Source organism: Dipodomys ordii, unplaced genomic scaffold (assembly GCF_000151885.1).
Source record: "Dipodomys ordii isolate 6190 unplaced genomic scaffold, Dord_2.0 Scaffold71, whole genome shotgun sequence".
Classification (NCBI taxonomy): domain Eukaryota; kingdom Metazoa; phylum Chordata; class Mammalia; order Rodentia; family Heteromyidae; genus Dipodomys; species Dipodomys ordii.
In genome coordinates this window covers 2,956,402-2,970,669 of record NW_012267287.1, presented here as the reverse complement: position 1 = coordinate 2,970,669, position 14,268 = coordinate 2,956,402, and the positions used below count along the sequence as shown (strand labels likewise).

Sequence of the window (14,268 nt, the reverse complement as noted above, 5' to 3'; positions counted from 1 at the left end):
GGGGGAGGGAGAGAATGGTGGAGAGGAGGGGAGACGGATCTATCCAGGGAACGAGCGACTCCTCCCCCCCCCCCCCCCCCCCCCCCCAACCGCGAGTCCTTCAAGCTACTCCATCCATCCATTGTCTCCAGGCTGCCCTGGGCCAGAATCCAGTGACTCCAAATGGAAGCCCCCTAATTTGCTTCTAAAAGAGGAGGGGCACAGAGAGGGGTGGGCAGGGAAGAGTCCAACAGACACCAGCTGTGCCTCCACTGCACAGACAGCTGGCAGGAGCCGACCAGGGATGCAGAAGGAGGCTTCCAGCCACACTCAGAGCCGCAGGCCGGCCTTCCCTCCTCACTCCACCCTGCCCCGTTTTGGGGGGGTGTCTGGGATATCAGAGTTCAGTAGGATGGAAACCCAGGAAGCAGATCTGGGGACGGGCTACTGGACGTGTGCCCTAGACTCTCCCTTGGCGTGTGTGTGTATGTGTGTGTGTACACGCGTGTGTGCGTGCATGTGTGTGCATGCATGTGTGGGTGTCTTTCTCCACTGTTATTTTCCTTCCTTTCTCCTTCCTTCCCCCCTTTCCCCCCTCCCTCCCTCCTTTTCCCTCTCCCTTCCTCCCTCCCTTCCTTCTTTTCTTTTTGGTAGTTCTTGGGTTTTAATTGGTCCTCACACTTGCTAGGCAGGTGCTCTACCACTTTAGCCATACCTCCAGTCTATTTAGCTTTATCCGTAACCCGACAACACCCAGCATTTTATTACTTGGTGGGGGACGGGGAGTCTTGCAAACAGGTCTGCCTGAGCCTAAAGCTCAGCCTTCCAAATCTCTGCCTCTCGAGTAGCTGGAGATTCCAGATGTGAGCCACCTACCCGGCCTCCCCCCCATTCTTTAGGATCTGCTCATGGGAAGAGGCCCGAGCGGCCGCGTGGCCCTCACTGCTGCACGTGGCTTTGGACTCGCCTGGGGTCGAGGCAGCCCCGAGGCCCTCGGTGAGTGGCTGTGGACAGCCCACGTGGGCAGCCTGTGGTGAAGCCAGGGGAGGCCCTCGGGCAGCGCCGCGTTGGAGGGTGTGGATGTGAGCAGGCCTTTGGTCTGAGTGTCTGAGGGGTGAGTTTCTCTTCCACGCCAGTCCTGCAGGCAGCGCGCTGGCCATCCCTGTTGGTGCCCTACAGCCTGATGCCTGGCACATGCTCACTCCCACAATACCATCGCTGCTTGTCATTGGGCCAGGACACATCTTTTGTGTGCCTCAGTCTTTCTAGAATCCGGCTTTCACCCTGAGCTACGGGAGCTGGCCATTCATCCCCCTCCCTGGCATGCCGAAGCCCCCCAGTCACTGCGGGGACTCAGGAAACAGAGCGAGGAACAAATGTGCATTCTGCCTTCTGAGATGGGACAGGAAAGCCCATAGCATGGAGCCTGGCAGCTCTGGGATTCCGTGTCTTCCTGTCCTACGGAGAGGGGCAGGGGTCCCCGCTGCCGAGGTACCCCAAAACGTCCACAGAAGGCTAACCAGGAACTGAGCACCGTGTGAGGCGTTCCAATGGACTGGTGCTGTGCTGCCTCTGTCCTGCTGGGCTCTGCCCTTCCTCTGGGCTGGGGAAAGCAGAAACCCAGCCACCCCCATCGCGTCCAGCTGCATCCCAGAGGCAGAAGCGGTGTGATGGCTTGGGGCTGCACCCCTGCAAACACGGGGTTCCACCCATGTGGAGACAGCTCTCTTCCTGGAAGATCTGACTCCGCAGCGAGGTGCTGCCATCAGGAGATAGGAGATGGTGCCGTGTGGGTGGGGGCCGAAATCAGGGCATTCACTGTCAGATGGCCGGCCTAACCTGACATCTGCAGGAGAGCCGCTCAGCACCGTGAGAACACGCCGAGGCCTCTCACAGGGCGCGGGAGGCCGCATGGCCTTCATACGGGGACGGCTCCTCTCTTCAAAGTGCTCCCTTGCTGTTGGAGCGTAGACGGCGTTCTTTTGACTCACGTTGCTTTTTATAGGGATCCACTAGACCTGCATGTCAGATTCTGTCTGCAAAGTTCCCTTCAGAGCCAAATCTCAGTTCTTTGACTCAGGGAAAATGCTGTTTAATTAGCAGGCTCGAAAAGACACCCTATTATGAGTGAAATTGGGCTGTAAGAGAGTGTTCTTCCGAATTTGGTCTCCTTTCGTACTAAAACCCATTTCCACCCCCCTCAGATAAGCTTGTTAATTTCCTTTAATGTAATTTTAAAAGGAGGCTCTGGGAAGAACCGGCGTGTTCCGGAAGGCAGTTGAGACAGCTTGCTTCTGCGCCTCACGGCTGCTTGGGGACAGATGTCTCCCCGTCGGTTGTCGAGGCCTCTGCTAATGTTTGCAGAGCGTCTGCTACACGCCCGCTCCATCCCCCTGGTGGGACCGGAGCCCGGGAGAGGCCCGGCCTGTGCGGTCACCACCGAGATGGCCCTCGGCTGAGGTACCAGAGGGACCACGTCGGAAAGGAGGCTCCCGGCAGCCCGGGCCGAGACGAGTTAGCGCTTGAATCTCAGAATCTGGAGCATGACTAGCAGAAAAGCCCAGGGAGCCATGGCGGACTGTACCGTGCAACAGCGAAGGAGGTTCTACTAGGCCTGGCTTCCTGTCCGAGAAAAAGAAAAGTCCAGACACCCGTTGAGATCTGATTTTGAAAGGACTCTTGCCAAGGAAGGGGGTTTGTAAGGGAGGGGCCAGGGCTGTGTGGGAGGGGCCAGGACAATGTGGGAGGGGCCATGGCAATGTGGGAGGGGCCAGGGCAACCATGGGAGGGGCCAGGGCAGTGTGGGAGGGGCCAGGGCAGTGTGGGAGGGGCCAGGGCAGTGTGGGTGGGGCTAGAGGCGCCAGAAATCACAAAACTGAAGAACTTGGCTATTAGAGAGTTATGCTTTATACTCATCACTTAAAGAGCTTGTTTTCAAAATGGACTGTAAAACCACTTCATTACTTGGTTTTAAAGCCAGCCATGTGGAAATTATGTCTCCTCAATGTACATTTTGGAGGCGATTTCTGGCAGGAGAGCTCTGGGGCGGTGCGTGTGGCTCCGTGTTCCTCAGGGCTGCCTTTGCAGCCCGCCCACGAGTCCCTGAGCCTTGCCTGTGGCTGTCCCCAGCCTCACAGGCAGGGCAGTGGCCATCCCTTCCCCTTCCCCACACAGCCAAGGCGAGGAGCCAGGCCCCTGACAGGGGCCACGTGTGCCTCCACTGGAGCTAGGAACGATTAGGTGTGGCAAACCTCTGGATATCTGGGTGTTACATTTTGTATCCATGCATCCATTCATCATCCATCCATCTATCCATCCGTTCATCTGTCATCCATTCGTTAACCTATCCATGCATCTATTCATCATTCATCCATCCAAACACTCACTACCAAGCTACCAATCACCTGCCACTGACTGTGTTGTCTACCTGCTCATCTGATTGGCCGCAGGATGGAGCAGGGAGTGTTCTGCCACAGGGGAGACATTTGCATTGGCCACTGAAGGATGTGCAGGAGTGGACCCCATGGGAGAAAGGAAGAGCAGGTGATCGGCACCTTCAGTTCTCAAGCTCAAGACCAGAGCTCAGGGACTGGCTCAGCGCTCCCTGGCGGACGCTGGGGAAGTTCCAGTGTCGTCAGGACTCAGCTTCATCTTTTGGAACTGGGCTTCCTCAGTGTTCCTTTCTCCTGCCCTCACCAACAACTCTGCCGTATCTTCTGGCTCCTGCTTTCTCTCTGGGATGGGTGTGGGGGGGGTGAGGGCGCTTCCCAGTCCCCCAGTCTTCCCCTCTCTCCCTCAGGACCCTTCCCAGTTTCATGGCTTCAATGAACACACAGCCCCCCAGGGAGCCTCCAGCCTCTGAGGTCCGCGTCACAGGATGGCGACTTCCTGGACAGAGAGTTGCTGGAATGATGCAGAAGGCATCTGTGCAGTGGCTGTGCATAATACCTGCTCAGTAAAAGCCAGGGGAAATGACTGGCCGCCGCTGTGGTGTTTGGGGCCCCCGACGGCCGTCCCTGGGGACCCACATGGCCGGGGTGACCCACTGCATGAGCCATGCATGGTGACTGGGCTTCTCGGGCAGGGGTTCAGCTTCCTCAGTCAGGGGAAGGGTCCGGCACCCCCTCCGCGCTGCGCCTCCGGGGTTCTCCAACCGGAGCATGCACAGGCCCCTAGTGGATAAGCACAGCCCCGATCTCTCTGCCAGCCCGGGGCGTTGACGAGAATGGCTTCCAGGGACCTCGGCCAGCGTGTTAGCCGCATGGACCAGCCGTGCAGTCACGCCTTCGTCTCTGCTCACAAACGTCTGATGTGAAAGTGTTACAGGACCCCCGGCTGTCACCTTTACCCAGCGGACTCCCAAGGTGCTGCTAAAACGGCGTCACACAAAGGCGCCGCGCTGGGCCCTCCCGCCTCCTACTGTTCAATTAGAAGCAGACAAATGAACAAATTGTTCCCTGATCTAATCGTACGTTGGTAATGCAACTACCCTGATAAAAGACAATCTTCCAAAACACAGTCACCCCAGAGAATTAGCCAGCCCCCACACTCCGCCCAAGCAAACAGGCTGCTTAGCATTGTCTACAAAATGTCTTCAGACAGTCAAACAAAACACAATTAAACCGTATTCACCCCAGAGCCTCGGCGGAAAACTCTTCCAACAACAAAGAGCGTCAATAATTCTGTGCGAGGAAGGAGGCCAGGCCAGCCTCTCGGCTCCCTGAGCCGCGGATGAGATTGGCCCCAGATTGGGGCTATAAAATACCGGTGATGAGTTATATTCTGTTGTCGAGTGCTGGGTTTTGGAGTCAGCCTCAGGCCGGGGGAAAAGCTCATCTCCCCCTTCAATCTGTGGATGTTCTGGGGGCTGTTTCCTGACATCTCAGCAACTGTCAGGCCAGTGATTAAAACAGAACCAGCCATCTCCTGGCAATCAATTCCATAGCTGCACCTGAGGAGAGGGGTTGGGAAATTATGTTGGATGTTTGGCAGCCCACATCTCCAAGCAGACGCAGGACTGTGGTGGTGATTACCCTTGCCTGGACTCCGGGGTGCATGGCTGTGGGGACCTGGGGGGTTATTTCCCGTCCAGAGAGAGACAAGAGCACCTCCAGCCCTAGTTACTGTCGGAGGAGGTGGAGGGTTCTGTGTGCTGGGGTCCAGCACGCGCCTGCACCCCCTCCCGGGAGGGGTCAGGAGCTGGGCTGCGGCTCAGCTACCACAGGTGCTAGGTTGTGCTCGAGGCTCTGCGTCCGCTGAGCAGAACCTTCATCCCGGCGACTGTAAACCAAAACTGGGTCTGGAGCTTGAACTCGCAGATGGAAGGAGAGGGAAGGCAGCAGGGGAGGGGAGCACTGGTGGAGGGGGAGCAGGCTGGAAGGCAGCAGGGGAGGGGAGCACTGGTGGAGGGGGAGCGGGCTGGTCTGGGGTCCGGGCAAAGCCAGCGGAAAGCAAGGCCGATACGGTCTAGGGCCGCTCGGGTCGCTCTCTCTGCCCTCCAGAGGATGGAAGGACAGGGAAATGTGGGCTGTGAGCAGAGAAAGTATATTTGGAGGTGAAAGGAGAGCCAGGAGAGAAAGTAGGAAGAAGTATCAGCCGCCCCCCCGCATGGAGGGGTCCCTGCCCCTCACCCCAAGAGCGAAGTCCAGGCTCCTTTGTTTCCCCTGCTGTGTGACCCTGTGTCCCCGGCACCTTCTATCCCTAACCAACTGCACCCAACACCTGTCCCTCAGATGGGGGTCGTGTAAAGCGTAGGAGAAGGGAATGGAGGTCCCGTCCCAGCTCGCTGTGTTTGGTCGCCTAGTTCTAGAACCATCCATGGTCAGGCCTTCTTGGTCAGAAACCAGAGGAGAGCTCAGGAAGGAGTTTCATTGGTGGCCCAGCTGGGAGGGCTTGAGGGAAGGCGGTGGACAGGTGTGAAGGTCATGGTCAAGGTCATGGGTTGGAGCAAAGGTCCTGGGCACAGGGCCGCCTGCTCTGCGCTGCTGTGTCCCCTGTGCGGTGCTGGGAGGATACCAGGGACGCAGCCGGGGCCGCCGGCGGCAGCCCAGTGGACAGCGACCATCTGAAATCTCAGATGTCTTCCCACCAAAATGACATGTGGTTGGGCAGGGGCGGGGCGGCTCACGCCTGTAATCCTAGCCACTCAGGAGACTGAGATGGAAGTTCGAAGCCTATCCAAGCAGGAAAGTTTGTGAGACTCTTGTCTCCAACTAATTACAAAAGAAGCCGGGATGGAGCTGTGGCGTAATGGTGGAGCACCATAGCCTTGAACAATATAAACTTAGCCTCAGTGCCCAGGCCCCGAGTTCAAGCCCCGGGAAAAAAGACAAGTAGATAAATGGCAGCCGACCCTTGGGCTGACGCAGGCCAGAGAGGCCTGGGGGTGTCGGCACCCCTGGCCATACTGTCCTCTGTGGATGAGTCTCCATGAGCCTGCCTCCCACCCAGCTGTCTGTGAACCCAACCCCCAGACAAAGCCCTGGCACCCGCCCCACCCTGGGGGCCCAGACACCGCCACTGGCCTGCCACCCATCCAGCAGCTCCCAGCACTCAGTGTCGCCCCAGCCCCGGCTCTGAGACGATGTCGGCCCTCCCGTCTCCTCCCGAGACTTCCTACCACTGCCTCTGCCCGAGCCGCGGTGACCGGTGGTCTCCGCTCCGTGACCTGCGACCCCGGTCCAGCTCCAGCCTGCTGTGTGCCCGAGGCCACGTCCCGAGGCAACCAGCCCCCATGACCACTGTCGGGGGTGGGCCAGTGCCCTCCTGCGGCTCCCGGGGCCCCTCCAGGGCTACTGACCCCCGCAGCTGTCTTTGGGGACAAGATGGACGGTGCGGTGGACGGGAGAAGCCTCTGTTCGCTGTGACTCATGCAGGCCCGTACGAGACTGGGCCTGTTCTATTTTGAGCCGCGGGGGAGGGTCCTGGCGCGTCGCTTCCTCTGTCTGCCTCTCTAGGCAATGCAGCCAGGTTTCCCAGGTCCCCAGCTGGGCCTCTCCATCTTGCTGGGAACCGGAGGAAGAGGGGGCCCCGGAGACAGCACCCTGGGGCCCTGTGGAAGGCGCCTCCCCCCCACCGGCGCAGAGTGGAGCGGATGGGGAGATGGGTGGCAGGCAGCCCATGCTGGCAGGGACGGGACCTTTCTGGGGGCGGTTTGTTTGCATTTGTTAAGAGAGGCAGTGGAGAGAGGATGGCTGGCCTTGAAGAGCAAAGGTGGGGAGGGGAGCAGCCCTGGCCAGGCAGAGGGCAGGAGCCTGGCTGAAGGCCCCCCCACCTTGGCCCACCTGCCATGGGCCTGGCCCTGCACTGCGGGCTCCCTCCACCCTCCGCACCCCTGCCCCCTGCAGGCCAGCACGGGCAGTCACAGACTGCAAGCATTTCTCCCCGCTGGGGCCGCGGCTGGCATAGTAGCCGCTGGGTAAACAGTGCGGAATACTCTAAAAGCACGGAGACCAGGATAAAAGGGGGCACTGGGAAGCCCCCCCTCGCCTGGGGGCAGATATCCATCCCTGAAGTTCGGACAGACCCCCTGCAGGCTTCTGGGAGCCATTTCTTGTCGCTGGAGGCAGAGAGGCCCTTTCTAGAATCTTCTGAGTCAGTTGTATCAGGACCCAGGAGAGGTTCAGGCAAGGGGGTGAGGAGACAAGGGATGGCCTGGGTTGGAGCCAGGCTGGCAGCCCAGCCTCAAGCCTGACGCTCAGCCACGCCAGCCTCAGTTTCCCATCTGAGAAATAGGGAGAATCGCCGCTGCCAGGCCGGTTTTCTGTAGGTGATCGATAAAGCAAGGGCTTCCCTGGTCCCGGGCCGCGCTGGGCCCAGAGCTTGTTGCTTCACATGGACTAGCCGTCGGTGAAAGGAATCGCGCGGGAGTGTCGGCAGTGTGTCTAGCAGGTGGCCCCCCAAGCCCCGCTCAGGTACCATGTGCGTCTCCCCCAGAATAGTAAGCGGCAAAAATACAGCATTTAAAATAGAATCTGGTTCCCAATTTGGAAGCGCAATCTGCCCGCCTCCGCCTGGCACAACGCTAATGGATTTGTTTTCTTTGCTCCAATAATCTCTTCCTTGCTGCCCCTTTTCTCTCCCGCTCTTTCCTGGCTCACGCTGCCAACGCCGAGGCCCAAAATGGTCCCCAACCCAGATCTCTCGGTCGCTGTTTGGGGTCACTTCCAGCAGAGCCCTGGGCCGCCCCTTGGGGCTGGGCAGGCAGAGATGGGCTCATCCTCGGGCTGCTGGGCGGAGCACGCCCAGGAGTGAGATGCAGGTTGGGGCAGGCAGGCTTGGCCACCGAGGGCTTCCTGGGGAGGTGGCCCTGGAGCCTCCGCGGGCAGGAATGAGCTTGGTAAGCAGGTGGTGAGAAGGCTCTCCTGGCAGAGGGCCGGGCCGGACGCTTGCTGGGCCCACCCGGCACAGCAGGACTGTCCTCTGGTTTTGCTGAAGTAGCCTGAGATTTTGTGCTCAGAAAACGAAGAGGAAGCCCTGTGGGTTCTACCACACATCGACGCTGCCATCTTTGAGAACTTAAGACTGGAATTGGAGTTGCTGGAGCCAGGATGGGGAGCCCAGCCCTGCGGCGCCTTCTCCCAGGAGCAGTGGAGGCCCAGTGCGCCTGGTGGGCACAGGGGCTGGGTGCAGCTGACCCTGGGGTGGGGCGAGGCTGGGCGGGGACCCTGGGCTGTGCGTTCCTCTGGTCTGCCAGCCAGATTTCCATCTGGGTCCAGTTCTTCGGGCCGTCCCACCCATCCCTGGCCCACACCTCGGCCAAGGAGGCTCGGCAGCCTTGGCACTGAGCCCTAACGAGCGAATGAGGCTTTTCTGGCTTTTGCCCGTGCAAATCAGAGTCTTCTCTGAAAGGGGGAGAGCAAATGCACCGCCTCTCTGTGCCCCTGGGGCTTTTGCCCAGTGTCCAGCTGCACCCTCGTGGGCTTTTACTGCACGTCAGCAGCACGAGAGAGGCGTTGGTTTGCCCAAAGTGCACAGCCCAACTGGAGGCTGAAACCACTGGGTTGTAGGGAAGCGCTGGCGTTGAATTCAAGGCACACAACTTACTGAGGTGAGGTCGCAGCAACTTCTCTCCTTCTGCTGGCCTTGAGCCTCCATCCTCCTGGTCTGTGCCTCCGAGTGGCTGTGCTGGTGGTTGTAAGCCACCATGCCCTGCTGTGTCCCCCGGGCGGGCAGGCCCGGGGTGGGCAGACCCTGGCAAAGCCACGGGCAGGACATCTGGTTTTCATCTCCCCTGGCTCGCGTGCAGCGAGGAAACCGCACTCGGGTGTGCCGGGGCCAAAAGAGCAAAGGAGAGCCGGGCCTGGCTGCTCCGTCAGCCGGGCGTTGAGTTACAGCTAGGAGTATTAAATAAATATTCATGAGCGCCTCGTGATATAAATAAGTGATTAAACAAGTAAATAATAGGAGGAGAGAGAAACCTCCGGGTGGAGGCATTCCAGAGAATTTGTGCAGCTCCGGTTGCTGGGCAGAGACCCCACTGGAGAAGCCGGCGGGGGGGGGCTGCCCTCCGCAGACACAGCGTGGGGAGGAGGAGCAGGTCTGCAGTGCGCCCCACACGGGCCCGGCCCCGCCATGTCCCGGCAGCAGTGCCCGTGCTGCCCCACGCCGTCCTTCCCGGTGTGCCCCCGCCGCTGCCCGGCCTGGGACTGTGCCACAGCCAGGCAGAGGCCAGCAGTAGGGAAAAGTGCATGCAAAGTGTAGAGGACCTCCGCCTCCCCCCACCCCTTTTTGCATCTTCTCCGTGTATCTGAAACCACTCTGAGATGAAAAAGTTATTTAAACTGAACAGTGGATTCCAGCCAGGCACCAGTGGCTCACGTCCGTCATCCTAGCGACTTAGGAAGCTGTGCTGTGAGGATCACAGTTCAAAGCCAGCCCAGGAAGGAAAGTCCATGAGACTCTTGTAGTTAACCACCAAAAGGCTGGAAGTAGAGCCTTGAATATGAGCCTTGAACAATAAAGCTCACAGACAGTGCCCAGGCCCTGAGTTCAAACACACACACACACACACACACACACACACACACACACACACACTTCCTTCTGACAAAGCCACCCAGGCCGCCTTCCATCCCGCTCCCCAGCATCCATTCCCCACAGCAGTCCCTTCACATCTGGCCTTGGAGTGTCCTCCCTCGGCCCTGGTCCAGGGAGCACGTGCAGAGCGTGCCTGCTTGCAGCCCTCCCTGTGGGGGGCGCTGTGCTCCCCCCCCGCAGCCCTCCGGTGCCCTCCCTGCGCACCCCACGCCAGGCAGGCCGGCCCGGGACACAGCCCTGGTCCCTGGGGAAGGACTGTGTTCCGGAGGTAGACCCCTGCTCCCAGGCAGCTCACGCAGGCTCTCCTGGAGAGAACGCCATCCGACGGCTGGCGGGGGGATTGGTTGGCGCTCTGGGGCTTGATTGTCTTCTGGAGACACAGCAGGGCCCGGAGGCCTTCTTAGGGCAGTGCCCGTGCCGAGGGCCGAAGCCCACAGCCTCCCCAGAGCGTCTCCCCACCCCACCTGCCCGCCCGCCTGGCTCCAGGCCCTGCAGAGCGTCCCTAAAAGCTTCACAGTCAGATGCTCCCTTCTGCCGGCTCCATCCCAGTCACCTGTGTGACCCCAGCAGCCTGCTCTCCCTTTCTGTGCCTCAGCGTCCCCACCTAGCAAGCCGGGGTGACAACAGCGTAAGAATTCCCTTCCAGAGTTGTGCACAGACATCCTAGACACATCCTAGACACACGATCAGTGAACGCTCACCCGGGCCAGGTACCAGGAGAAGGGTCATCAAGGGAACCGGGGAGGCGCTCTACAACTCCCCGCTCCACAACTACCCCCCGCCCGCGGCCCCAGCGCGGTGGCTGGGGTCTGCCCGTCCTGCCTGAGCAGCCCCGTGGAAGCCGGCATCTGCACGGCGCGGCTCGATGAGCAGGAAGCTGACAGAATGGCAGGGGCAGCAGGCCTTGGCCTCTCCGGGCTCTCTGGGTGTCCTGATGTGTGGCTGATGCCTCAAAGCCCCCTCCTCCCCCTGCAGCCTCCCTGTGGGGGAGGGGCGTGGCCAGGCGGAGCCCTGTGGGGAGGGGGCGCTTCGTGATGCCCCGGGCCCGTTTCAAAGCAGCTTTGTGCCTGACATCTCCGTGCAGACTCCCTGCCACTGCCGGTCACCGCGGCGATGTGCGGTGGGGCGCAGCAGGGACAGCCACGGCCGTGCCACATCAACCCAGCCACCAGGGCTTCTAGCCCGCCGGTCCAGCCTCCCTCAGGAGCGGCTCCTGGACCCTGTCCCTCCCGGGGCGGGAAGGTGCTGGGGAACGTGACACCGCCTTCCTCTGTGCAGGGCGCCCACGAAGCCACACGCCTGCCGAGTGGCTGCTGAGCCAAGCCCACCGCTGGGCGCTGAGGACAGCTCTGGCGTGCATGGGGGTGGATGTCCCAGTCAGGGGGGTCATGCAGTGGGGGAGGGGCTGAGGACAGCTCGGGCCCACGCGTGGGGTGATGTTCCAGTCGCGGGGGGGCGCGGGCGCCGTCGCTTCTCCTCCTTGAGGCCCAGCCGTCAGCCCAGCTCTGCCGCTTCCGGTGTCTGGCATTCCCGCCCAGCCATGGGCCTGGGTGACTGGCAGAGAAATCCCCCCCTGCAGTTTCTTTGCCCCCATCTCTCTGCATCTCTGACTCTTCTTGTGAGGGCGTCATCACTGAACTTGGGGCCACCCACACCCCGGATGCTCTCACCCTGAGCTCCCTGACTACATCGCCAGGATCCTGTGTCTAAGCAAGGTCCGTTCACAGGTGCGGGCAGGAGGGGGAGGACTCACTTTTTTTTTATTTGCATTTATTTTATTTTATTTTTTATTGTGAACATACTGTACGAAGGGGTTACAATTACACGGGCAGGATAATGAGTACATTTCTTACCAAGCATTGCAGCCTCCTCCTTTGTTTCCCTTCCCATCCCTTCCCATCCCCCCCGCCCCCCCAATCCTCCCCCCCCAGGACCCACACTTTCATAAGACACCAGCCATCCCAATCGACTCTCCAGAGCTGAGGCCTGGTTTAAGTGGCTGAGTGCCAAGTAAGTCTACACTCTGCGTTCAGAACCCCAGTACTGCCAAAAATAAAAGGAACAGAACCTTCTGCTACTTGCCCAATCCCCCTGTGTTCCACACAACCAACCCCCACCCCCGTCTCCGTCAGTCCCTTGGGCCTGCCTCTGAATTCCTGGGTCACTCACTGTTGACCTGAGACAGTGCCCTCTCTGCCATATACGGCCTCCTCCTCCTCCTCCCCCTTCTTCCTCCACCCTGCCCTACTTGGCTTCCTGGAGGACCCGTCAGCCCTGAGCCCTGATTCAGATGTGAACGGTGCTATGCCCCGTCTCAGCCTCCTCCAGGACAGTCTCTCTAATGGCTGGGACCTTGAATCTGGGGTTCACAGTGGTACACAATATTACTGGCATTGGGTTACCTCATGGGTGGGTGGAAGGATGAGTGGATGGGGGTGGGGGTGGGGGAGTAGGGGATGGATAGATGGATGGGTGATGGATGAATGGATGGATGAGTGGACAGGTAAGTGGATGGATAGATGGATGAATAGAGAGATGAGTGGATAGATAGATGGATGAGTGGATGCATGGATGCATGATGGATGGATGACAGGTGATGGATGATGGATGAGTAGATGGATGGATGGATGGATGGATGGATGGATGATGGACGAATGGATAGATGATGAATGGATGTTGGATGGATGAATGGATACATGGATGGATGGATGCATGGATGGATGGATCGATGATGGATGGTGGATGGATGATGGATAGATGGGTGGAAGATGGATGATGGATGGATGGATGGGTGATGGATGATGGATGGAGGGATGGATGGATGATAGATGATGGATGGATGGATGATAGATGATGGATGATAGATGGATGGGTGATGGGTAATGGATGGATGGATGGATGGGTGATGGATGGATGGATGATGGATGAATGGATGGATGGGTGATGGATGATGGATGGATGGTGGATGATGGATAGATGGACGGATGATGGATGGATGATGGATGAATGGATGGACGGGTAATGGATGATGGATGGATGGACGGATGGGTGATGGGTGATGGATAGATGGATGGATGATGGGTGAATGGATGATGAATGATGGATGGATGGATAGATGGGTAATGGATGATGGATGGATGATGGATGAATGGATGGATGGGTGATGGGTGATGGATGGATGGATGGATGGATGATGGATGAATGGATGATGGATGGTGGATGGGTAATGGATGATGGATGGATGGATGGATGATGGATGGATGGATGATAGATGGAGAGGTGATGGGTGATGGATGATGGATGGATGGATGGATGGATGATGGATGAATGGATGAATGAGTGATGGATGGATGGATGGATGGATGATGGATGAATGGATGGATGGGTGATGGGTGATGGATGGATGATGGATGGATGATGGATGATGGGTGACGGATGGATAGATGGATGGAAGGATTGCACTGAGCAGGGTGTTGGAGTAGACCAGCTGTTCCCATGTGTGTGGATGGGGCAGCACCCAAACACTTGAGAGGCGCTGGCTCATAACCCCTGCCTGCTTTGTGTTTCAGCTTATCCTCGTGAGCTCCTCCCTGAGCGCCCGGGAGCAGAGCCTGTTCCTCAGCACAGATGAGGGTGCCAGCTTCCAGAGGCAGCCCATCCCCTTCCTCGTGGAGACCCTCATCTTCCACCCTAAGCAGGAAGACAAGGTCCTTGCCTACACCAAGGAGAGCAAGGTGAGATGGCACAGGCCGGGCGCGCTCTGTGTGGCGGGCCCATCCACCCAGGCCTCGCTGGCCAGCGCCAGGCTGGACAGACATCGAGTCAGAGCAGAGGCTCAGAGCCTGAGCTGTGGACTTGTGCAGGGCTCAGCTGGGGCTGGGGGGTACGGCGCTGCGCCAACACTGCTGTGTGGCTGTGTGTTGGTGTCACTGCTGGGTGGCTGTGGGTTGGTGTCACTGCTGTGTGGCTGTGGGTTGGTGTCACTGCTATGTGGCTGTGTGTTGGTGTCACTGCTGTGTGGCTGTGTGTTGGCGTCACTGCTGGGTGGCTGTGTGTTGGTGTCACTGCTGTGTGGCTGTGGGTTGGTGTCACTGCTGTGTGGCTGTGTGTTGGCGTCACTGCTGTGTGGCTGTGTGTTGGTGTCACTGCTGTGTGTGTTGGTGTCACTGCTGTGTGGCTGTGGGTTGGTGTCACTGCTGTGTGGCTGTGGGTTGGTGTCACTGCTGTGTGGGTTGGTGTCACTGCTGTGTG

General features: G+C 59.2%; 1 protein-coding gene across 1 annotated transcript in view; it reads left to right on the top strand.

Annotated features, from left to right (window-relative positions):
* Sorcs2 (sortilin-related VPS10 domain containing receptor 2) overlaps nt 1–14,268 on the top strand; it is a 150,077-nt gene that overhangs the window by 79,699 nt on the left and 56,110 nt on the right. Inside the window, exon 10 of the mRNA XM_013023893.1 lies at nt 13,587–13,751. Within this exon, the coding sequence (XP_012879347.1) occupies nt 13,587–13,751 (165 nt within the window). The remainder of the gene's footprint in view (nt 1–13,586; nt 13,752–14,268) is intronic.